We start from the raw sequence: 26,439 nt of genomic DNA on the forward strand, positions 1-26,439 counted from the left end.
GCCCATTACAGACAAAATTTATGATGTGATTTTAAGTTTTGATAAACAGTATGTTATTATAACAAAAGCCACATGCATTATTGAATTATTGATGCAAGATTACACAATCACCAATCGATATTTTTATTTCCCCTCACTGATCAGAAGAATTGCTGATAAGCACTTTACTAACGTGAAACACAGCATCTATACGTAAATGGAATTAAAAAGGAAGAAGTATTTAGATGGTGAAACCAGATACGTGATGAACAGTTACGTTATAGATATTTTAAATTCAGAATGTAAGATGATTCTGCGTTTACGAAATGCATAAGTGATGGAATTAATATCTTATAATCACTGAAGGAATGTGTTAAATGTTTCAGAAACGGGGCGTACAACTCAAACAATTTGACACTGTTTGCCTGACCTTTGTGAGACCACTGTAAAACATAGTATAATTACAGCTGCCGATCAGCCTATACCAACTGAGAGATCTTAGACATCATGTATGGCTACAAATTGACACCATTTATAATGTTCTTAAAAATAATCAGATACGTTAACTTTGGATTTTATATCGAAACCTGTAACCAAAACTTTGTGTAAATTAATGGTTGAGGCAATTGATTTTTATATCTAGCGGTCTTGGATGGCTTCTATTTTAGTTATTAACATTCTGTTTTAAATACTGTCAGATACGTTACTAAATATCTCATGTATTCATGCGTGCACTCGTAGTGCACAAATTTACATCAGGTATGACAGAATTTGAACTTTGATATTGATAATACTATATAATGATGTTTAAGCTGCTACTTGTGTTTAGGGTTCAGAATTTACGTTACTATATTAAATGTCAGGCTGTCAAACTTATTTGACCTGCTGTAGGCATCAATTTTAGTTTTCCTTTAACCTGACAGCTTAGTAAACATAAGCTTAGCTAGAAATGAAAAGTAAGACATGCATACATAGTTTAGTTTGAGAAATCTGAATATGACAAATAAAATGTTTTATTTCATTCATAGATGATTTTCAAAATCGATGCCCTATATTAAGATTGATAGTAACGTATCTGGTTGTAAAATTTTCAGTACCATTAAATAAATACACTTTGAAATGTGGGCATAGTACGCCCATGTAGATTTGTACCTCATACAAGCTTTGTACATTCAATACTACACAGTTATATCAAACTAGATAACTAAACTGGATTTTAGTGTATTCGCTTAGAGCCATATTTTAGGTCCTGTGCTATTGAAAAAAAAGATTAATGGCGACATATACCAGTCTGTTCCATAATGTCTGAAGTTCATTCTAAGCTACGTCGCCAGTCTGAATTCTGCGACTGGACCGAGTTATGACGTCATCAAAATGGCGGCCATTTTTTAAAAATCAAATCTATTATCATCTTCAAATGACTGATAGGAGATGTTCGTTTTTGGTGCTGAAAGTGAAGTTTGTTGTAGTTTACATAGTACACATACATAATTATTTAGCATTTTGGTATTTTGAATAAAAGTTACGTCATTTATACAATATTAAAGATATATTATGCCAAATTTTCATAATTGAATATATGAACAATTATCTCATATCTTTTATTTAATAATGAAATGGAATTATAAAATAAACATGTTTGCAAGTACTAAATGTAGTGTGTAAGGTTTAAATACTTCATACTAATTAATGTGTAAGTAACACAGAATGAATATATTACGCTACTAAAACTCTGGAAGTTTGTTTGAATCAAATGGTTGTTACTTTTCAGACATTTAATTGTGATTTTGTTTACTCAGTAGATTATATGTTTAGCCAAGGTAAAGATGTTTAATGGGGATTTTCTAGATTTAGATCAATATGCAGTGATGAAATATTCATGTAAAATGTGAGCATAGTACATCCTTAAAGGGGCGTGAAATAAAAGCTTCGATGATTTTTTTCTATGCTGCATCGTAATTAAATGTACATAAAAAAATAGAAACCTGTTGATTATTATTATCTAATATCAATAATCTTACATAATTGAAAACAGTAATAATAGATTACACAAACTTATAACTAAAAGCACTATCACCTGGAAGGGAATTGTACTCACGACCCTTCAAAAATTGTATATTATTAAAGTCTGTGATATTAATCTAAAAGCGTATCTTTCTGAATGAGTGAACTTTCTAGTGACCTTTGCCTTGCTATTTAACACAGCTGGACATAACTATAAATTACAAAATAGTATAACTATATATAATTCATCTTTCACATTTATAAGTTACTTTCTATTGCTGTTGTTGTTATGTTCATATATCTTTGCTATTGACCTATTCAAATTGATGTGTTGTTTCGAAACCCTTTAACCATGAAGTATCGCTCTGCCGTAAAATATACACAGCATTCAATGAAAACCAGTAACACAACTTTGCATGATATGGACACTTATAGTGTACGGGTATGATTTGTTAAACGTACGGTGATAAAATGTGCCCTGTCTTTTCTGCCATTCGAGGACAAATATGATGATCGTGATTTCTCTGACATATACCAACGTTGCATCTTGGTAAAGATGTTTTGTGATACAGCCCCTTAAGAAGGGACACAATGGATCACGCTAACATTAGATACGAAACGATTATTGCTGCTAAAGCAATAGAGTCGAATGTGACTGAAAATAAACTAACGACCCTAGTACTAACTAGAAGTGTTATAATGATTCTTTTAGGAAACAGGAACATCGCAATGCGGAGCAATATACGCCCGAAGGTATGACATTTGACGCCTAAGCGTGACCTTGACCTTGAAGCCAGCCATCCGAAACATGCGCTCTGCATGTTGGCTTGATGTGGTGAACATTTGTGCCAAGTGTCTTTAAAATCCTTCAACCAGTTCAAGAGTTACAGAGAGCGGACACGAAACAAGATTCATATGACATTTGACCCTTGCTTTGACCTTGACCTTGAATCGTTTCATCCAGAACATACGCCCTGCAACTTGTCTTGGTGTAGTGAGCATTTGTGTCAATTTTCTTTGAAATCTTTTAAGGGGTTCAAGAGTCACAGAGCAGACACGAAATTGCTTACGGAATGGCGGTCAGACGGACACCGGCGTCATAACATAATATGCCCCCTTCTTACATATAAAAAGCCTGTTTGTTTTCTGTCAAGACAATACATAGCAATTCAGGTTTTGGACAGAAAGGTCAACAAACAAAAGCTTTCCTCTACAGCTAAATTATGAAGGGAAAAATGGTACTCATCCCTCAGGTTGGTACTTACAGGACCAGTAACAGTTACTGCTGATGATAAAGATCTTATTGGGGAGTCCATACCTATTTCATTGCACGTTATCTACGTTGGTTGATGCTGGGTCCTTTCACGGTAAGCAAGCAAGAATGCCAATCTGAACATGTCAAGGACAGTCATGTTCCCAACTCGGCACAGAATCTTATGTGCTCGACCCCTACATGTTTGCATACATCCACAAACCTTCTGCAACTATTTCGTGGTTAAAACTTATAACATTTACGGGTTGCAGCCGGTGTATTAAACATAAAACATCAAGAAGTATAGAACTAAAATACTTCTTACACGGGCTATGTATTTAAATAGAGTACTCTTAGATACTCAAGATAGCTAATAATAATATACGGCAACAGCTCTCTAATTAGGTGGCCTATATTCCAAGAAGCTTTGTGAATAATCACCATATGCTCTTTGTCGTTGACAATTATGATTTCAAGAAAGACACTTGTGATAGCAAGAAATCTGTCGTAGAAGTGTTATGAAAATTCTCCAAAAATGTTATTAAATGTTGTGCCAGCCCTTGACTATTAATGAAATTATCACAGAACTTTCAAGAGTTCTCGGAAATCCAGGCGATTGCAAATGTTTCATCACCCAGTCGTGATATCCATCATGAAGTTTCCTTCTCAAAAACTGCTTGACGCAGATTGGGCTAAAATGACCGACATGAAGGTAAAAATCCAAACTATGGACTATGGTAAAGGTTTCTTGTTTAAGACTCCATTGTTGTTCGGTAAAGTTTTGAGATCCTATGGAAACTATTAATCCTAACTTTTGAAAGGCTTCTATCAAAATAAAACATATCTTATGAAAAAGAAACGTTAGAAGAAAGGTAGGAATTCTTATCATTGCATTTGATTAATTGCGAATGTTTAAAGTTAACGTGGAGTTCAACGCGATACGAATGGTGGGCCAGCAAATTTGTACAGTTTTCATTTGTAGCAGAAACATAAAACACACATAAACAGCTAGAAAACTATTTAAGTATGATGATATTCGTAAATGTTGATGGTATAGCATATAAGAAAATGATCTGTTGAAATAAAGTGGGTAGGGTAAGATATATTTTTATTATTTCACATTATTTAATTGTTTATATACTTCAATATTGTTATAACATTGACTAATATATTCTTGGATGGAAAACCAAAGATACTAAGATTAAGTTTTTCTGTGCAACGTAAATAGATAATGAATTACGCAAAGTTATTTTTTCAAAATTTGCCGCCATTTTGATGACGTCATAGATCGGCCCAGTCGCGGAACTCGGGCTGGCGACATTTCATTTTGTGACCTTTAGACATGTTCTAAAAGTTTGGTATATGTAGCTATTAATCTTTTTTTCCGATCGCACGGGATCCCCGTTCTGAATACACTATTATAAAAGTGACAGGTATAGTAGAGATGGTACCTACCCAAATGAATCAAAGGGGGACAACTCTGAATTGATCAATAAACTGAAGCCAACATTAAACACTGATCAAAAGTGAAAGAAAAATCAGATAGTTCCTTTTTCAAACAACTTATCAGGCAGACAAAATATGACCTACATTTGTTTAAATCCCTTTGTATTCAATATACAATATGCACGCTTTTCTCATGACTTACACTGGCAGTTATTTTGTAAGTTGTAGTGAGGCCCTGATAGAAAGTTTAGTAATGCATGAAGATTATTTAGAATAATGCATACATTCCTTTGAAGAAAATTAACGACATTAATTAAGAAACGTTTTTAAGTTTCGATCTTTTAGCCAAAATTCTTTATTTATTGTTCTCAATGGTGATACATTGGTTTACACAACATTTTTATATCAAAATGTAAAATGTATATATATCCAACAATGAGAAATAACAAAAAAGTTAAATTGGTAACACAAAAATTCATTCCTGTCAAATATAATAACAATGTTTTAAGGTAGTGGTTGTAATTACTACATGTTAAGGTAGCTGACAGGTAATGACTCTATGTAATGTATTTTAAGCATTTCTCAATTTAAACATTCTCTGGAGGGAACTAGCACGGTCATTTGCTTTCCTTGAAAAATGAATAAATGCTGTAAAAGCATAAAATTATGGAGATTACTCTATTTGATGATTTTTGTTACAGGTCAACTACCCTAAACAAACTAAAAGATGTTTTATTTATTGTTAAAAACAAAGTAATCAGCTAATTTCAGATATCAACATTAATTTAAAACTTACACTGTTTACACAACGTGAAAAAAGGTTTTTGTTGGGGCCTCTCATTTACAAATATATCAACAATTATCACCTGAATTGAGTGCATTCATGAGTGGAAAATATTGATGGTAAAATGGCGTAGGGGTTTGTTTACAATATAAAATCTTTAATAACTTCTTATAGGTACATTTTGATATGGTTTTGGTACGCTTATAATAAAGAGCATGTCATTCTCTTTCACTCAGAATTTTTTCAAGCGTTTTAGACTCTTGGCTAGTCTTGGAATTTGATTTTATTAAAAGACAAAAGGAAGTTCAGTATAGGCTCTTTCAAAATGTTGAAAGTAGAGTAAACTTACTTTATACTTTATTGAATTTATTTAGCTGTGGTAGCTTTTGATATAGACTATAATTGGGGAAGTCCTAAAATCCTTGAAAAACGGTCAATACAAGAGTTGTCCATTTTGCTTCAGATATTTTGAGAAAGTCATTTTTTTAGATATCAAATATTTCTATTTTTCACATGGAGAAGAGAAAAACCATAAATATATTTAGAAAATTGGTGCACTTAGCTATCATTTCACTCTGAAAAAAAACCTATAAAGATGAATTTGAATTTTTTAGGTACCATCTCTAGGTATAGTAAGATTTTGACCAATAATGCATTTATATGTATTACATTCTAAAATTGCATGTACAACGAAGAGATGTCGTTTTCGTGTGAACTCCATATCTCTAGAACTTATTGCATCTATTCAGTGAATATCTGATATTAATTCCATCACTTTTGCATCCCTAAAGCACAGAACACATTCTGAATTTAAAATATCAGTAACGTATCCGTTCATCACATAATGTGATTTCAACATCTTAATTCTTCTTCATACGCCATTTCATTTACTAAGAATTTCATGTTAGTGAAATGCGTATGGACATTTCAAATGCTGTCTGTTATGGGCATAGTACTACTTTATTTTTTAGCTTCAATGGACTTCTATTTTTCCAAAATTTTATAAAGATAAGATTTTCACATTTGTTTCACTTCCTAGTAATTTAACAAGCGAAGGTAACGTATCAGATTAATGCTTTGGTAACAATACATATTCGAATGCACGGACATTAAACATTAAATAATGCAGTTTATTTTGATCAACGCTCAAGTCTTAAAAAGTGAAGTTAGTTGAAAATATCACAATCTAGTATTGTAGTGACTGAAAAATAGTAATTACTTGTTGAACTTTGCAATTAATGGCACGCAGATTTTATTATTTTTAGCACAATTTTGCTTATCAGACCGATAATTATAAAATGCAACGGATGCTTTATTATTTAATTTAGTCTCCCACAAATATGATTGATTGTGCAGTATATATGGAATTTTTTTTATATCCTTCAGTCACATACAGTGGACTGGTCAGCACTTTCTACTTGAACAGGATGTCAGTATTTGTTGTTATGATTATGTTTCATTGATTTAATTGATATAGTCCAGTGTTTACTTTTAAAGCAGATTTTAAGGATGTTCAAGGTCCCGATTTTACTTTTAATTTTTAGCACATGCATTAGGTGCAGCAAAACAAACTGGCTCTAGCCTGGCAACAACCTCAGCAGCTCCAGCATTCAACTTAACAGAGGGAGGAATTGCAGGACATACTTTGTATAGGAATACACAAAAATCAGGAACTATAGGTGGCTTTGTCTCAGATTCAGATTCCCCTATAGGTAAAAGTGATAAATTGATGTAATTGAATTGACTTAACCAGGAAGTTTCCTTTTTCAGAAAACCTCAGTTTCAGGCTCATTCAGGCTTATTTCCTAAAACAAGCTTAGTTAAACAAACAAACAAACAAATAATATTTAACGATGATGTGATGAAAAAAGTTAATTTCTCAATATTAATGTAAAATGTAAGTTTACCTTGTGATTTTAAAGGGGCCTCTGTGGCCAAGTGGTTAAGGTCGCTGACTTCAAATCATTTGCTCCTCATCAATGTGGGTTCGAGTCTCACTCGGGGCGTTGAATTCTTCATGTGAGAAAGCCATCCAGCTGGCTTACAGAAGGTCGGTGGTTGTATCCAAGTGCCCGCCCGTGTTGAAATAATGCAGGGAGGTGCATCTGGGGGATCCTCCGCAATCAAAAGATTGAAAATCGCCATATGACCTATAATTGTGTCGGTGCGACGTTAAATCCAACAAAATTAATAAATGTAATTTCAAATGTCTGGAATCAGATGCTATGATTATAACTTCCAAAAATAAATTAATACTACAACAAAGAAATTTTATAGGACAGAAATATGAAGATAAAAAGAATGATGAACCTGTTTTCTTGTTTGCATCTTCCAGGTTTATTTAGTGTTGCAAATTCTGGTCTTGGTAGTACAGGTCAAACACTAGAAGGGTAAGTTCCTTTTTGTATTTCTACTTTTCATATATTTATTTATGACTGAAGGCCATTGACTTCAAACCACTTGCTCTTCACCACCTGGACTCAAAACCCCTCAGATTATGTAAATTTTCCTGTTAGAAGTCATCTGGACGACTAATAGAATGTTGGTGGTACTGCCAAAGTACTAACCGAGGTGCTCACCAAAGTAACCTGTCCATGCCTGAAATACTGCTGGGAAGGGTCCTCTTTTGGTCTTATACCACTATTAAAAGCTGTAATGCCACCATATGACATTGTCCAAGAAACCTATTAAGGTAGTAGAGGTGTAATAGAGTACCTCCTTTTTGAAGAGTATTCAATTCCTAACATAAACCCACTTTTACTGCAATTCTCAGGGGGCGTAGGTTCAAGCCCTACTGGGACCAATTTTTTCTCTCTTATTTTCAATTTTTTCTGGTAAGGTTTTACTTCTTTCAAGACTTATGATTGATTTATTGTACAAAAATGGAAAAAAAGTAATTTGATAAGCGATTTCTTGCTGTTCAAATTGAATTTACTACTTAAACAGAAGGGGTAGAGTTACACATCTTTAAAAATATTGAGTTACATGTGGTAAAAGTTCTCTATTTTGCTTTCACTCTTTAGATTACATATTGTGGAAGAAATTTAGGTAGGTTTTACGTCTGTCCCAAGGTCATTTTTGAATGAAGTAAGCAAAATTCAAAACAAAAACACAGGATTCGACCTTATTTTTTCTATGTTGAAGTTAGAATTCTGTATCATTAAGTCCGTGTACTTGAGGAACCCTAGATAAAATGATATTCATATTTTTAATTTGTGTTTTATAATTGTTTACCAATAGTTTGATGATTCTTTTATTAAAATTAATGGTAAAATGAGTTCTTTGCGAACGTTTTGTAAAGTGGTCATCACTTTGAAATTTGTCTCTACTTGAGCTAGAGGAGATACCATAAGTTATACAAAATTTTGAAAAAAGGGCATGGTAAATGTTGTTAAAAAATTGCAAAGCAGTGCGAAACACGGTCATCTTTAAGAATATACCAAGCAAATGCCATTTTGTAAACATTGTTATTACACCTCTACTACCTTAAATGATGTCATAAGATAGTTGAATCAAACATTGTAATGATTTAAAACTGACACTAAATGCAAAGAATCTATTCCTAGATTAATTAATTTAAAACAAATTGTTTATAGGCGATACTATAGGTATGGCAGTTTGAAGTAAAGAGTACATATATTTTTGGAATGATAGCTTAGTTTATATTGACCAAATATTTATATTTAGTCACATTTCATCATTTCAGCGTTAACTTGTACATGTAAGTGACAGTTAGTGAAGTGAATTATGTTCATCAGACAGTTACGTTGAAGTAGCAAACAGAAACATAAATGTCTGATGCCGCCATGACCTTTAGGTCACTGACTTCAGATAGCTTGTTGATCACCCGCTTAGCTCAGTATAGTAGGGATAGCCCAGATCTACAGATTGCAGGACAGTGAGTTTGATCCCCGGCGAGGCGTTTGATCTCCGTGACAATTTGATACAAGATATTATGTCTGAAATCATTCAGTCTCCATCTCTTATTAAGGTGGCAGTTACTTACAGAGAACAGGTTTGTACTGGTACAGATTCCAGGAACAAATCAAATAAGTTACTCCTCACCTCTTTGGGAAGAGCCCTGCACTGATCATCATGTAATTAAATCATCCAGTTGGCTGGCAGGACTATATAATGGTTTCACCCGCGTGTTCATTTGTGCATAAATAATGCCAGCACGAGCACCCTTTTCATCCTACATTTACGCTGTCAAAGCTTTAGTGACCTTAAAAAACGTTTTTTGACTTAAAAGTCAGTCCAGCTTACTATTCAAAGATGTAACCCTTTTTATATGCAGAATTTCCTCAGTTGACAACATTTGTTGTTAGCCTTCAAAGTTAATTGAAATTCAAGAATTTCTTTTTAGCCTAAGCAAACATAAATGACTTGATTTAGTCAGATTTATTAAATGTGGACGTGATGTTTTGTTTAGGTCCTTTCCTGTTGCATACAATGAACAGAGAAGAAAGGAGGCTAATGTTACAGAAACTGAGATTATCATCAGAAGTAAAGGCCACATTACATAAAACAGTTGTACTGTATCCGTTTAGGTGAATGATTCAGTGGCTTACCGATCGGCTATTAGACTGTTTAATAACAGCCATCCATTTCAGAAGCATCCTATTTTTAGTTATAATTTCATTACATTTTTTATAGTATGGGTGATCAAAATTACACTACACGTGTTATGGTTATTGGACAGAAGTATAGCGATGCTACAACATAGTATTATTAACATATATTTTAAAATTTACTATTTTGCTATTAGTATGTAACACTGGTGTTCAAGGGGAGATAACTAACGTTTACCCTTTTGGGCTGATAGGTTCGTGTAGCCTGATAGTTTTAAGGTTTTTATTAATATTGTCTGGAGATGTTGAAATTAATCCGAGTACTGAGAACGCGGCTTTGTCAATTTTCCATCAAAATATACGTAGCAATAGAAACAAAGGACGGGATATGATAAGATATGCGAAATGGCCCCCTAAATAATTATAATATGAAAACTCCATAATTGAAACTTTAACTGTCTAAAACAAAAAAGATCATAATCGTTAAAACTATGACTTTTAAAAACTTAAAAACCAAGTTATTTGTACGACTCAGACCTTTAAAATACTCGAGGTCCGTACCCTTTACCGTTTTTACACGCGATTTATACACTACATGCTCGAATTTCATTGTGAACCGGAGCTGGTGTCAAGCTGAAGTTTTGCTATGAAAATAAGGTTACTAAAATATACATTTTCAGAAAAAAATCAGCTTGACACTCGGTCCGGCTCATATTGAATTTCCACTTTTTTCGCAGTTTTTATCCTCATTTTTCTTTGAAGGAAACAGGATAACGTGCTCATCTCTAAGCAACCGAGCATCAAACAGATACGCGGGAGTTTTGTTCTAATCATGAGACTGATAACCATGAGTTGTTTTTATAAGAAAATTAAATGCTTAGAGACGAGTTTTATGCAAAAGTGAAACTGAAAGTAGATCTAGACATTTTAATGATCAGTTACATGTTTTAGATCTACTTGAACTGTATTTGGGGATTATATTCAAGTTGATTTTGTTTAAGCGGCTTTTTAATACAAAGAATAAAGTGTACCCTAATTAAAAAGAAAATTGTTATTGTTTACATAAATGTTATAGAGACAAGAAAGATAACTCATGCACACCCCAACTAGTAGACACATGTAGATAGTTCTTTTATGTAAAAATTATGACGTACTTTGTATACAAGTCTCAGTGACGCAATCGGTACGCACGACGGTTGAATTGAAATTTTATGCCAAGTGTCAGTGGTATGCGAGATCGATTTCAAACAAATCTTGTAAAACTTTTTTCTGTCAAAAACGACAGAAAATACTATTCTTTGGTGGTGAGTTGCAAACCATATTTAGATTTTATATTTTTAGCCGCGAGTTAAAATATTTTAAACTATTTAACCGCGTTATTTCTATAATTAGTCAATTATTCTTTTACTGTATGTCTGTGATAAAGTTATAAACATTGTGTTTTTATACTTCTTTTTTATGAAGTATGACAAATAGTAAGTCAACAACACAGAATTGTTCATCAATTTTAAAATACTCCGTTTCATCGCCGTACGAAGTTTCATAAATATATGTATGTTGAGTCAATTAATGTCACTGACATGTCATTTTCGGTGTGAAATATTTCATTTTATGAACAAAAGATAAAATCCCTATATAACCATTTTTAAAACAAAATAGCTAAGCTATATTTGTGTTTAAAAATATCTAAAATATCGAAAGACGCGTTATCTTATAATTGTTTTTAATACTTTATTGTAGGTTGATTGTGATTTGTTTTGTTTTGCGTTTTAACGCCGTTTTTCAACAGTACTTAACGGACAGTTAACTTATCCAGAGTTCCTGGATTCCGTACAAGTAAAAACCTGTTTTCCGCAAGTAGTTGTCAACTTCCCCACATAATTATCAGATTGAGGACGAATGATTATAGTCACAACACTCCCTATCAAATCGTCACGGTGAAGAAAAGCCTCGCCCGGGGATCGCACTTGCGGTCCTGCGATCCGCAAATCTGCGGTGCCCTTATTGAGCTTGCAAAACAAGTTTTTCAACTGATATAGATCAATTTCGACATTTCATTCGTGATGAATCCATTCATCGAAGCGGGCCCGGACTAGCTAGGCTCTCTGCACTGTTAATGAATACGCTTTTGAAATGAAGGCACAGGTGTTGTGTTTTTCCTCTTTCTTTTCTAGAATAACAGTAATGATTTTTAAAAAACCGAGGAATGTATATACATGTAGTTAAGGTATCACAGAGGGGGACATGGGTGCTTTTGTCATGCTCAAACGTCCGCACGTATTAGTTACTTCGTGCTCACGTAATATCTATTACTTGCGCACGTAATAAGAATTACGTTACGTGTAACGTGCGCACGTAATTGTATTAAAAAATACCTCTGCGCACATATCACTCGGCATGATGAAAAGCGTATTATAGACATCACATTAGCTGATACGTGGGCAAGTGCGCAGATGGTTCTTAGACCAACACGTGCGTACTGAGCAACTATGCCGGTTCTTTATCGCTACAGCCGTTTCGTCTCGAATCTGTCTGTCTTTCTATTCGAGGAAAGGAAAAGTGGTAATCAAGAGGAAAGCCGGGTCATCTGCTTCTCATTGTGCAACCGTGACCTATTGTTATTTTGTAAACAATTTATACCTACCGCTCTAATGAATTCAGTGTTCAATACCATTAGAATAAAATGTCTTCATGCGCGCATACAAATGTAACTACTTAGGTATATCCCAGGTCGACTTGTAAACTGATTTTAATATAAACGCAATATATAATATAAATGCAATAATTGTAATTGAAATATAACAAAATGGACTAAATCAAATAATTTTCTTTCATCTATAATTCAAACTCTTTTGCAGGAAATCGTAAGCATTTTACGTAACATATATAAGGGCATTTTACCGGGAAACTGCACGTGCCTTTCATGTCACTCCTTCGTAATGATCTTACATACGCTAATGTATATTTCGTGCTTTTTATATCGATGTTATAGTTTCGTGTCAAAGGAAACGTTTTTGATTTAATCCAAGAAATTTATTTGAATAAACTACATAGATATGCTTCCATAGTTGTAATACCGATCTAACTCGTTTCCGGCGACATTTCTACGGGTACGTGTTTTGATTATGTGGTAAGGATTTAATAATATTTACAATAAATCAATCATAAGTCTTGAAAGAAGTAAAACCTTACCAGAAAAAAATTGAAAATAAGAGAGAAAAAAGTGAAATGAACACTGTCGTATTAAACGTTTTTGTCGGCTTCACATATTCTGATGAAAAGTGTATAACCGCCGGTGTGCCTCAAGGCTCAGTGCTAGGGCCCCTACTGTTTTTGATATACTTAAATGATATAACTGGTTCATTGACAAGTGTCACACGTTTGTTTGCAGATGAAAGTTCATTAGCTGTAAGTTCTAGAGATACAAATTATATTGAAATTACCTTCAACTGTGATCTTGAAACAATATCTAGTTGAGCAAAGCAATGGTTGGTTCAGTTCAACGCTGCTAAGACTGAAGTAATGTATTTTTCACTGTCAAAAAATAATCGCCATTCTCCTGATATATATTTTCAAAACACACAACTAAATTTTGTTCACTTACATAAGCATCTAGGTATGACATTTAGCGACGATGGAACATGGCATAAACACATAACAGATATAACATCTTCTGCCTCAAAAGTTCTAGGAACAATGAAAATGCTTAAGTTTAAATTAAAAAGAAGCACACTTAATCAAATTTATATATCGTATTTAAGACCGGTTATTGAATATGCCTCCTTAGTATGGGATAGCTATACTTTGTACGAGAAAAATATTCTTGATAGTATTCAGTATGACGCTGCGCGAATAGTAACCGGTCTAACAAGATCTGTTTCGATAGATACACTTCTTCGCGAAATTGGATGGGTATCTTTGTCGGACAGGAGAAAAATGCAGAAATTAATTTTAGTTTATAAATACGACAATGGCGAATTACCTGATTACTTGAGTGATATTTTTCCAGAAACAGTTCGTGATACTAATACATATAATTTAAGAAATAATGACAGTAGTATAGCAAAATAGCGCTATTAAGTCAATTTGACCTCATTTTACCCTTGTCCCGATTCTATAAGCGCACTTTGGCCTTACCCTAAACTCAAACTGCTAACCCAGTACCCTTGGTACTATGAAAACCTTTGGTTTGATGGACGTAAGCGCCCGGGAGCTTCTAGCTCCAACAATTAAAAAAACCCTAAGGTTTTACCAAAGTTAAGAAAAAACCCGGAAGAAAAATTCACACACTGAAAAACATTTATAATAGTTTTGTCCTTATTGATTAAAATAACTTATAATTGTTTGTTCATGTTCCCTTCGATTATGTATACATGTATTTAGTATTTTGTACAGGATTAACGTGACATTTCCTGAAAATGGTCTTGTAAGAAACCACAAATTCAACCAATCAAAGGCCTGCCATTTTTCTGCCACGAAGACAGCAATCTGGCAGTTACTGCCACAATGACAAAACTTTGGAAGAAATTTGGCAGATTATTTTTATTGATAAAATGTAATGTATTTAAACTTCACATTTTAATGAAAAAAAAAATAGATTAAATTTTAACGACACCAGTGTCGTTTTCTTCAAATCAATATCGCTTGTGAACAAATATTGACTCAATGTGAAGTTTTGCAACACAGGTGTCGTTTTATTGGCATTTACTTTCATTCATAAAGTTAACCGATATGTTTACTTTGTAGTATACTCCCGTTTAAACGTCCCTGTTTTGTTTGATTTAAATCCGATACGTTTGTACTTTACGCTTTACAGCTGATTTAATATAACTTATAATAAGTGTTTTATTAAATTTAAATACATTTAATATAAATGAGTTTACAGAATAAATATACGAGGGGCGTTCAATAAATACCCGGAAAAGTGTTCTTAATTCTTCATGTATCATCAAAAATAAATGAAACTGCTATAAAATGTAGACTAGGGAATACTGAGTTGATATGTCAAAACACATTGTCTTTGGATAAATAATAAGTAAATGCGAGTCCCCATGGCAACGTCATGTGACGTCATCCGGCCCAATGTTGTCTCTTTTTCTATTTTACATGCGCTAAAACATTATTTGCCACTTACCTATTTTTCAAGTTACCTTTTCTTAAATTGGGTGAATATTCATTATATTGGTATGAAAAGTAAGCGTTACACCAATAACGTCAAATTATAAATGTGACATCATTAAAATATTTGGCAGGCATATTGAGTTGGTCGTCGCTTGAAAATCAGTGTTGAACGGAGATGTGAGAAAACATTTTGTATTTTGAATCGAAAATCAAGGAAAGAGACAAATGCTATGCTGAAAAAGGTTTAAGGGACAATGCCCTGAAGAAAACAAAATTTTATTAGTGGGACGTGACGTTTAAAAGTGGTCAGGAGAATATTGCTGACGACTTGTGTTACAGACATGAAAAATAACGTTCAGTCACATTTAATAAATTAAAGAGCTCCTTGATAGGGCATCATTTCAGTGTCCAATTTCTTCAATACGACAGGAACATCATTTGAACAGTATTTATTTATTCTTAGGAAGGTGTAAAATGCATTTAATGGTGATAAACATTGAATCAATGGTAATCACGAGTAGTATTGATTAATTGAGTGTGATATGACAGCATCATAATGACGTTGGGCCGCTTTTGAGGTGATGGCGTTGCCTAGGAGACGACAAATAAATAGTGTGCATGTTCTGAAATCTGTAATTTAGGTATTTGAATTCAGTATGTTCATATCCGTTATATTTTCAAATTTTAGCAAAATGAGACAAGAAAAAAAAGAAATGAGAGCACTTTTCCGGGTATTTATTGAACAACCCTCGTACTGTTTGAAAGAAAGAAAGTTTACTGATAATAAAAATCCTCATTATGTTACAGCAAAAATTGGAGAAAAAATGATAATGGCTACCTGTTCATCTTGTGGAAGAATGAAATCAATGTTTGTTAAAAGTACAGGGGGTAATTGAGATATTCACAATGCAATGTTACCTTTATTACCTAAGAAAGGTTTGACACTTCCGGGATATAACTATTGCGGGCCCGGAAATGCTTTAGATAACGGACCTCCTGTCAATGAACTGGATGCAGTATGAAAAATTCATGATATTTGCTATGACAGCAATGTAGAGTATATGCGATAAGGAAATGCTCTCCAACATAAATAGCACTAAATCAAAACCATTAGGGGAAAAGATTGCAAAACATTTAGTTGTAAAACCTGTAGTTAAAACTAAATACAAACTTGGGCTAGGACATAAGTCCCCGAGAGCTGGAAGCTCACTCGGACAAAAACGAAAGTAAAAAAAACGGGAAAAGGGGGTAGAGTATTTACTTGGACGTAAGTCCTCGGAAGCTAAAAGCTTACTCAAAAAGACCCCCGAAATAACATCAGGTGATGAATTAGCAGAATAATTACATAAACCAATTAAACAAACATTTACGAAACGACGGGTGACTGATGATACTTGGTCTGCTGATTTAGTTGATATGCAAGCTTTATCAAAAAAGAAGAAGAGCTGTATTTAAGATTTTTTCTATAAGTATTTTAAATAAATGAGAAAAATTATATCAGTTAAAGGTAATATTGCATCAGGAAAAAGTACGTTTTTAGATATTATTAAAGAATATAATCCTAATTTTGGTATGATTTCAGAACCAATTCATTAATGGCAAAATGTTATGGACCCTGATTATAATTCATATAACCTTTTTGAACTTGCTGCTCAAGCACCTTCCAAATATTTATTTCCTTTTCAGCTAACAACTTTGAACAGTCATATAAAAATGTTATCTTCTGCTAAACAGTTTGATGGTGTTTCTTTGCTCGAACAGTGTTATTTAACTAACAGTAACGTTTTTACCAAACAACATCACGACAACGTTGTTATAAATGACCCCGAGTGGGCAGTATACAATCTTTTCTTAACTGATCATATTATAAAAATGTACGGAAAAAACCCAATTGATGGATTTGTTTATGTTAAAACCGACCCAGGAATATGTCTTAAAAGACTTCAAAAAATAAACAGAACTGAAGAAAACAGAGTTGGTTTAGAATATTTAGAAAAACTACACAAATTACACGAAGAATGTTAAACAGAATGTCTCAAGAAGGTATGAAAATTTTAACAGTTGATAACAATTTAGAAAAAATTACTTTAAAATCTTATTCAAAAGGTAGATAATATTACCTATTTTTTAAATATTCTTTAGGTGTGTTGTTAAAGATATTTTTCTTTAAGTATATTATATAATGGTTAATAGAAAAGTAGACAGAATGATTATGTCAAAATTATCTAGCACTTTAGGAGAAATAATGAATGAAGATATAATTTCATATAAAAAGTTTTTAAAAGAAGAAATGTTATTAAATCAAAACTTGATCAAGTAGTTAGCGATGAATATAAAAATCATGTGATTGATAAATTACAAGATGTTATAGATCCTTATCTTTTTTAGGGTAGTACACAAAGGGATATAGATTGATTTGAATGGGACTGTGGTTGTTTAATGCTGGAAGACGAGAATAATGAAATATTATGTGATTGTCCCAGACCAAATAATCATCGAAACAACCCTAAAAGAGTTATTGCAACCGATTGTGACACTAATGAAGCAAACATATATAAAGTATATTATATGTGACAGAGCATGAGATTTTTGGTCCAAAAAAAAAATACATTCCATTAATTGCATGGTCCAAATGCAATTTTGGTCAAAAATGGGGTTTTGGGCTAATCTGACAGACTGATCCGTTCGGAGTAAAAATCTTCAATTTGACAACAAAAATCAGTCGTTGTCATGGAGATATTACCACTTTTCGGACATCATGTTTTTTGTTTAACTGTATCAAAATTGAGGCAGTATATCTTAATAATGACACCATATTTAAATAATATCAAGATATTACATGATAAAATAAGAAAGCAACATGCAATTAATGGAATGTATTTTTTTTTGTCTCTTTCTTTCATGTAGTATAAAAATATTTCTGTTCTAAAAATCGTTTTATTAGCAACACTGTTGTCTAACCTCTTTTTTAACAGTCTCTTGATGAATCTAGCAATAGATTACATAGAATGTGAAATAAATACACAATTAACTTTTTCTAGTGTGCTAACAGTCTACAGACAACTGTTTTATGACATTCTTTTAACAAGATACAGAATTTATTTGATATCAAATTAGACAACATCCCAAAAACTAGGACATTAATCTTATTATAATAGACACCTTATCTATTAAACAGTAAGAAAGAAAATCAGGCAAGAAGATATAATTATTAGACTGTTATTATCAACTGTGAGTTTACTAAAATATCAAAAGACTTAGATATACTGATCTGTGAATCATTACCATGGCAACGATGTGGTATTTTCTTACAAAAATACTAACATTACCATGGCAATAATGTGGTATTTTCTTACAAAAATACTATTATTTTTGGCAATTTCTTTGTAATAAATTGAATATTGGAAGTGTTTTTCCATATATTTACATCAAAAGCTGTCTGTTTTCTTATTTAAACGTAAGAGAGTAGACATCATTCCGTGAAAATTAATGTATGTGTGTGTTCGGGTTTAACATCTTTTTCAACAATTTTTCAGTCATATAAACGACGGGAAAATTAATGTAATATGGTTTGAGAAATATATAATTTTCAGATACACCTCTCTCAGTTACAACTATTGCCATTTTAAGGCAGACTTGTGTAATAACATAGTGCTTTGTTGATGCAATTATTACATATAAAATATATTCACAAATACAGCTTAACATATATCACATATAAACAAGAAAGATGTTGTTTACATATGATATCCAAAATAGTTTAAAAGTTAAATTAATGTTACCATGGCAACAATGCACTATTTTCTTAAAATAGTAGTTTTTTGTAAATTTTCCAGAAAGAATCCGAACATTCATTTAGCATCTGTTCAGTATACATTTGTTTTACACCACAAATGGTCAATTATGATCATTAATAAAAAAACAGACATCATTTTATGTAATATTACTTGTCTTCCAGAACTACATATTTTCCTGATATGCCTACCTGCAGTACAGCTCTGCCATTTTATGGCAGATTTGTGTTATAACATGTTTTGTTGATGGTTACACATAAAAGATATTTTCTTGCAGAACATAGTCTGATTAGCAGAATATAAACAAGACACATGCTGTTTACATAATCAAACAAATCTAAATTTAAGTCAAATTTGTGTTACCATGGCAACTCACAATGTTTTGCAAAACAATTAGCTATTTCTGCAAAGGTCATGTCATGTAAAAATGTCTTTCAACACAACTATAACCATGGATTAACATGATTAATTCTTGAAATGAGATATATTATATTCAGCCAGTAACAAATATTTTCTGCTATATTGGTAGTTTTCTGCCATTTCTGGAAAAATCCTTCCTACACTCACACTGGCAAGGCAGTTTTGATTGTAAAAATGTTTCCTCCAAAGGTTGTGCTTTAATGTCACCCATGTTGTAGTTTTGAAACAACTAGGATTCATTCAACAGACATGTCTTAGCATTTCATGCATGCAGTTTTGAAAAAATTATAAGTTAAATTCTGTATTAGGGTAGTGCTTCTCATAAAACTTCACAGCTGTCCTGACATCAAAACACTACTTTTACCCAATATTTCTCACAGTTGACTAAGTTTTACTTTTTCTTGAAACACATTGGTAATTTGAACTAGAATTTTTAACTTTTTCAGGTCATGAGGGCAGGAAACATGACATTATTTGTGCAATATGGAGTTATTTGCTTATATTAGTATTTGTGACATGCACTCTATTTCACAGGCATGATTTCAGCTGGATGATCAGTAGAACATATCAATTCCTTCTGTTTCATTCCCATTTACATATTCATAGTTCTTTCATCACTGCAAAACAAAAATTCATCAACATTAGAACTTCATTTTAATAAGATTAGTATAAGGTTACAGAATATAAGACTGTAAAGCATCTTTTTAAGCTTAAGAGAGTCGTTTTGTTAAAAGCTGAATGAAAGCAGATTTGATAAGTATAAACACATCCAAGAATCTTACAGTATTCATGCAGAAAAAGTAGTTTTTCAAGAATACATAAACTAGCTAAGATTCCTACAGACTAGACATAAAATTCATGCAATCAAACTTAATGTAAACACAAATACTGTAAAAATAATTTTGAAAATATGAAAAATTACATACATGATATATTCAATTATTGTATGTCATTACTTATTCACTTCTTAATATATTAAACATATTTGTTGAATGGGTCTATAATCAAAATCATTTCTCTTAAAATGTTATGAATGAAATAGATCATTTATGTTTATGTTACTTTAATGTCTTTATCTTTCTTAGAATAGCAGTATGGTAACTGTAAAAATGTATAAAGAAATTTACAAACCTCCATAAAATCCAGCTTGTTGTGTATAGACCCTCCTGGAAAATCATTTCACTGTTTAAGGTCATTGCATCAAGCCAAACAATCCTCAGTGTTTGATCTGCAAAATGAAAAAAAATACTGAAAAAGGCTGAAATGTGAGATAAAAATGTCCTGGGCAGTTAGCTCAGTACATATTTAGCACAAAGACTTCTATAAAAAGAGTAATAGGTTTGAATTCCTGGCAAGGCTTTCAAAACAAAATGTATCTATCTAAAGTTTATTTATTTTACTAAGTGGTTTTTAGTCACTTGCCAAGAACAGTACAAAATGGCGAGGAATCCAGAAATAATGGCCAAGTGAACAGTATGCAAATTTAACATGAAAAGCTTTGGAAAAAGTCTCTTTTCAAGTAAAAACAATATTTATGCCTTGTTAAAGTTTTATGTATGGACTGATTTGAATTACATGTAAGAAATTAGTGGTTGAAGCTGACAATAGATGTGTTTCAAGTATTCCTAATCAGTCACTTTCATGGCATGGCTATATTCATAAAATGATCAGGGCTTTAACTTTAATATGTAACTAAACATTATGACTGACTGTTGTAATTTTGTCTGACACCAGAGTCACAAGGTCTTATGTAATTGTCTTGCATACTGATTCTACTGAATACTTCTTGTAATTGTCTTGCATACAGATTCTACTGACTGAATACGAGTCAAAACCGATTTAAAAAAAAGTTGAATTCATGGCAGATTTAGTAAATAAAATATAGTCTACAATATATTGACACTTGTAAATAAAATGTGAACTGCGCTAAATCTACCTCGAATCTGTCATAAGTGTCAAATCCGGGCTATTTTTGGAAAAGATATCGGACAAAACTGACGATATGAACTCAAATAATAGTTTTAACACTATATATTGCTTAAATACTTACTTACCTTGAGATTCGCTAACTGTCATTCTTTATACAATCGGAATAAATCATCAAATAATTGTTTTTGGTAGTTTCTTTTTCTCCGCGACCTTCGATCTTTACAAATGGCGTGTCGATTCAAAGGGCGATAAATTATCAATCATTTAAACTTTTTAAAGGAACAGATTGCAAAACACGGAACTTTTTATAAATGTCACTTCATTTTTTTCTTGTGACAAGGTAGAGTATTATTGAAAACAAGAAATGCATTAATTGCCGCGAACACGTGGTAACGTCCACCATTTTTTTGTGGTGTAACTTTAATCGATGTTTTCTCAAATGACGTAACGCCGAATTTGGACCCAAAATGTCATGGTGCGTCATTATAATGGTTAATAGAAAAGTAGACAGAATGATTATGCCAAAATTATCTAATACTTTAGGAGAAATAATGAATGAAGATAGAATTTCATATAAAAAGATTTTAAAACAAGAAATGTTATAAAATCAAAACTTGATCAAGTAGTTAGCGATGAATATAAAAATCATGTGATTGATAAATTACAAGATATTATAGATCCTTATCTTTTTTAGGGTAGTACACAAAGGGATATAGATTTATTTGAATGGGACTGTGGTTGTTTAATGCTGGAAGACGAGAATAATGAAATATTATGTGATTGTCCCAGACCAAATAATCATCGAAACAACCCTAAAAGAGTTATTGCAACCGATTGTGACACTAATGAAGCAAAATATATATAGAAGCACTTACGCAGCATCTAAAGATCTTGATATTAATTCTGGGTTAATAAAAATGTGCTGCGAAGGGAAAAACGGTGTAAAAAGAGGAAAATCGAAAACTAATGGGAGAAAGTATAAATTTAAATATTTTATTTCTTCTTAAATTTTACTTTTTGTTTTGTTTTTTGCTTAACGATTTTTTTTCTAAATATAATATATAGATGGCTGTCAGAAAAATTGAAAGATCTTTAAATTAATATATTAAGAAATTTGAAATTAAGGTTGAATATAGACAAGACCTAAAGAATCAATTATATCTAACTATAAACGACTCTTATAAAATACTTAAATCTGAACTGAAAACTTTAAAAGGTATAAAAATAAATGTTGTTTTGAAAAAACTTTCGCGAAAATTAGTAATACAGATACAATATATAAATCAGTTTATATCCATTCAAAGGCTTTAATTATTATTTATACAAATGAAATAAAAAGCACTTTACGCCAAGCCTTTGATGAAAATAGAAATAAATAGAATTGGTAATTGGATTTCAGAAGGAAGTGGCTGGAGAATAGTCAGGTGATGCTCATTATATAAATAGATATAAATATAAATCGTTGGCTGCTTCAAGTTATTTAGAATTACCAAAACCATTACAACATCCAAGAAAAGGATTGATAAATATAAAGAATGATGATAATGAATGTTTTAGATGGTGTCATTTAGTTTACAAATTTCCTGTAACAAAACATTCTGAAAGAGTTTCAAATTATAAAAAGCATATAGGAAAACTTAATTATAAAGGAATAAAATTTCCTGTCACATTAAATCAAATACCTAAAATAGAAACTCAGAATGATATTTCATTTAATATATTTGATTATGAAGAACCTACAGGTATTTTTTATCCGTTTGTACATATCAAAATATCAATATTCCGAAAGGTGTGACATGTTGTTCATTTATAATGACAAAAAATTACATCATGTTTGGATAAAAGATTTTAATAGATTAATGTTTAACAAAATAAAATATCAGCATAAAAAACATTTTTGCAGATCATGTTTACAAAATTTTTCTCGAGAAAGAATATTAAATGAACATAGAACAGAACAGAACAAAACATATTCTTTATTAACTTGTACAACATGTACACCGTTAGGTAACATACATTATAAAACACAGATTCAATAGGTCACGATATTCAAAAGTTACAAAAACAAATACACTAAAACTCATACAAGTATACACTAATTATTAGAAGATGAGCTGGTTACGACAATAACTACCGTTGCAAAAGTGAAATTCTTCGATTTAAAGACAATTTGATGAATGTACATAGTTTGAGGAATTTATTTCTATCAGTGCACTTTAGCAATTCAATAAGTTTATACATATTTGGTCTGCTATAAAAATAAGTTTCAATATATTTTCTTCTAAGATCAGCTAAATACGGACATTTACAGAAAAAGTGAAATTCATCATTTATATCATTTACATTACAAAAAATACAAAAACGTTCATTTCCTGGTATTCTATTAACTCCATATCGTCCTGTTTGAACTCTTAATGAATGTGATGAAACACGAAATCTAGTTAAATAAAACCTAAGATCAGAAGGTACAACATCAAAATAGCTTTCATACCCAAATGCCACCTTAACATTATCATACAATTCCAACACAGTGTTCGACGACTTACTATTACACCATTCTTGAGCAAAACATTCAAATAACCTCTGTTTAAAAATATGTTAAAAGTATGTTTCGCTAATAGACGTTGGGTTTTCAAACACGTAATTAAATCCATAGTCACATAACAATTTTTTTTACTCTAGAAACCCAATTTTTCTTCCCATTTATACAAACTTTATGAGACATATTGTATATTGTTTTCAGAATAATATTATCTGTTTTTTAATTCTGAACCAATATTTCTCTATACGAATATACCTTTATATATACAGTGGATATCGGCCTAATTCTCCATATACTGTAGCATTTGCTGTATTTAATTTTACATTTAATATTTTCTTCAAAAATGTAAGGTGAATTCTCTCAGTTTCTTTAGATTTACCAAATCCCCATATTTCGGAAGAATAACTTAGTATAGATCCTACGAATGAGTCAAATAACTGACATAGTACCTTTGGTTTCATTTTATATTTTTTACAATTTATTAATAGAACATTTAATGCTTTTAATGCTTTACCAGCTAATTGTTGCTGATTTAATACAAAACTGCCAGTATAATTGAAAACCATACCGAGATAATTAAAATCATTATATACCTGTAGTATATTACCGTCATTTTGAAATAAATCACCACGTTTTCGAAAAACAGTTACTTTAGTTTTTTGCGTGTTACCTTCTAAACTCCATTTCTTGCAGTAACCGTTCAACAACGCATGAGATGTATTTAACTCATCTTGAGACTTACCAAGAATAACCATATCGTCAGCAAATAAAAGTAAAATGATTATAATATCGTCAACAGTTAGCCCAGAGTTTATATCTTTTTGGAGAAACAATTCCAAGTCTTCAATAAACAGAGAAAATAGTATTGACGAAATTACCCCCCCCCCCCCCCCCCCCCCCATCTTTTATAACTCTTAATATTTAGCCGTCTATTCCTAGTTTGAATAATTTTAACCACAATGCGTTTCTGTCAATAATGTCGTAGGCCATTTTCAGATCTACGAAACAGCAATAGAGTCTTTTATTATCATTTAGGTATTTCTGTACAAGATTTAACAAAACAAAACTAGCATCAACAGTTGATCTTTCCTGAAGCCAAATTGCGCGTCCGATATAGTTTTATATTGCTCACAAAAATTAGTAATTCTTTTATTTGAAATAATTTTGACATGCAACTTACAAGAGTTATCCCCCTATAATTATTTACATTACCCTTATCACCTTTTTTATGTAAAGGTACAATTACACCCTTGGTCCAAGTTTCACGAAAAAAAAAACGCTATTAAGTACATCATTAAAATATCGCATAAATGTCCAACCAGAATTTCAATGGATTCTATATAATATTCATTTAATAAACAGTCATTTCCACAGGATTTGTCTCTTTTCAATGAATTTACTGCATCTAGAACTTCTTCTATTGAGATAGGACAATTTAGCAAGCAATCTTCATCAAAAGTATTTTCATTGAAATCATAGCTCTCTGCGAAATGTTCCGCTTCAGGATTTTCACTTTTAAAGACATCGTTACTTAATTCTGAAAAATGTTTAAAAAAAGACTCAAGTTTAATTCCATTATCTGACTGTTTTGATTTCGTTTTAAAATGTTTCCAAAATTCTTTAGGTTTTGATGTTCTTAGTTTTTCCATATTCGATAACTGTTTCATATCAAATAGTTTTCGTTTTTTCTTTACAATTTTCTTTATAATCAGATTTTAATGCAGAAAAATGGTTTCTACTTTCCACAGTTTTAAATCTTTTAAATATACTCTGTGCCTCCATATATCTTCGTTTTGCATGCATACATTCACTTTCAAACCATTCTTTGTCATTTACCGGATTATCAGTAAATTGTTGTGACGCACTATTACGTATTTGCCGCTTAAATAACGGATCACCTACTTGGCGAATTATGCTGGTAAAACCACCGACAACATGATTCACTGAATTTCTGTCATTGAGATCTATGTTTTCTGTCAAACGGTTAAAACATGGTAACATACTAATCAAACCTGACCTGAAATCATTTTTCGACATTTCACACCATTTATATTTTGTATACTCGCGCGAATTAATTTCATGGTTAGTCAAATTGCAGTTTAACGCCATTGAAATCGGACAGTGGTCGCTCCATTCATTAAAATCATGTACTGCAAAGTTATTTATATGTGACGAAATTGCATTCTTTTGCCAATAGATAATCTATAGTAGACGCACCTTGCCCAGACAAGAATGTATAAGAACCGTTAGCAAAATTATACCGAGCCGACCGTTAACTATACGAAAGCACGAGGATTTGCAAAGATCAAGTAATTTGAGACCAAATGTGTTACATTTTTTATCAGACGAGGCGCAGGATGAGGGTACATCAGCGACATAATCATCACTATCGAGATCAGAAATATTTCTATCAAGAACTATAAAATCGTCCCTTATTCCGACACGACTGTTCCAGTCGCCAATTAAATAAATTGAAGAATTGTTTTGAAACTCATAAATATCATTTTGAATACTATCAAAAAAGTCCACATTACATACATTGTAAACTGGAGACTCTTCTGGCCATATATAAACACCAAATTGTTCAGCTATTAATG

At 31.9% G+C, this 26,439-nt stretch overlaps 1 protein-coding gene and 1 long non-coding RNA gene across 4 annotated transcripts in view; one reads left to right on the top strand and one right to left on the bottom strand.

The window, feature by feature from the left end:
- The window catches only part of LOC128557220 (uncharacterized), a 124,840-nt gene that overhangs the window by 18,195 nt on the left and 80,206 nt on the right, over positions 1–26,439 (top strand). For all 3 annotated transcript variants that reach the window (XM_053544355.1, XM_053544354.1, XM_053544356.1), the window contains exons 4-5: positions 7,010–7,177; positions 7,801–7,855. In XM_053544355.1, the coding sequence (XP_053400330.1) occupies positions 7,010–7,177; positions 7,801–7,855 (223 nt within the window). The remainder of the gene's footprint in view (positions 1–7,009; positions 7,178–7,800; positions 7,856–26,439) is intronic.
- LOC128557221 (uncharacterized) lies at positions 19,113–21,514 on the bottom strand. The gene is made up of 3 exons (XR_008371136.1): positions 21,426–21,514; positions 20,503–20,599; positions 19,113–19,988 (listed from the first exon to the last, which is right to left on the bottom strand). It is a non-coding gene; the product is annotated as an uncharacterized LOC128557221 (long non-coding RNA).

This window comes from Mercenaria mercenaria, chromosome 5 (genome assembly GCF_021730395.1).
Source record: "Mercenaria mercenaria strain notata chromosome 5, MADL_Memer_1, whole genome shotgun sequence".
Taxonomy (NCBI): Eukaryota; Metazoa; Mollusca; class Bivalvia; order Venerida; family Veneridae; genus Mercenaria; species Mercenaria mercenaria.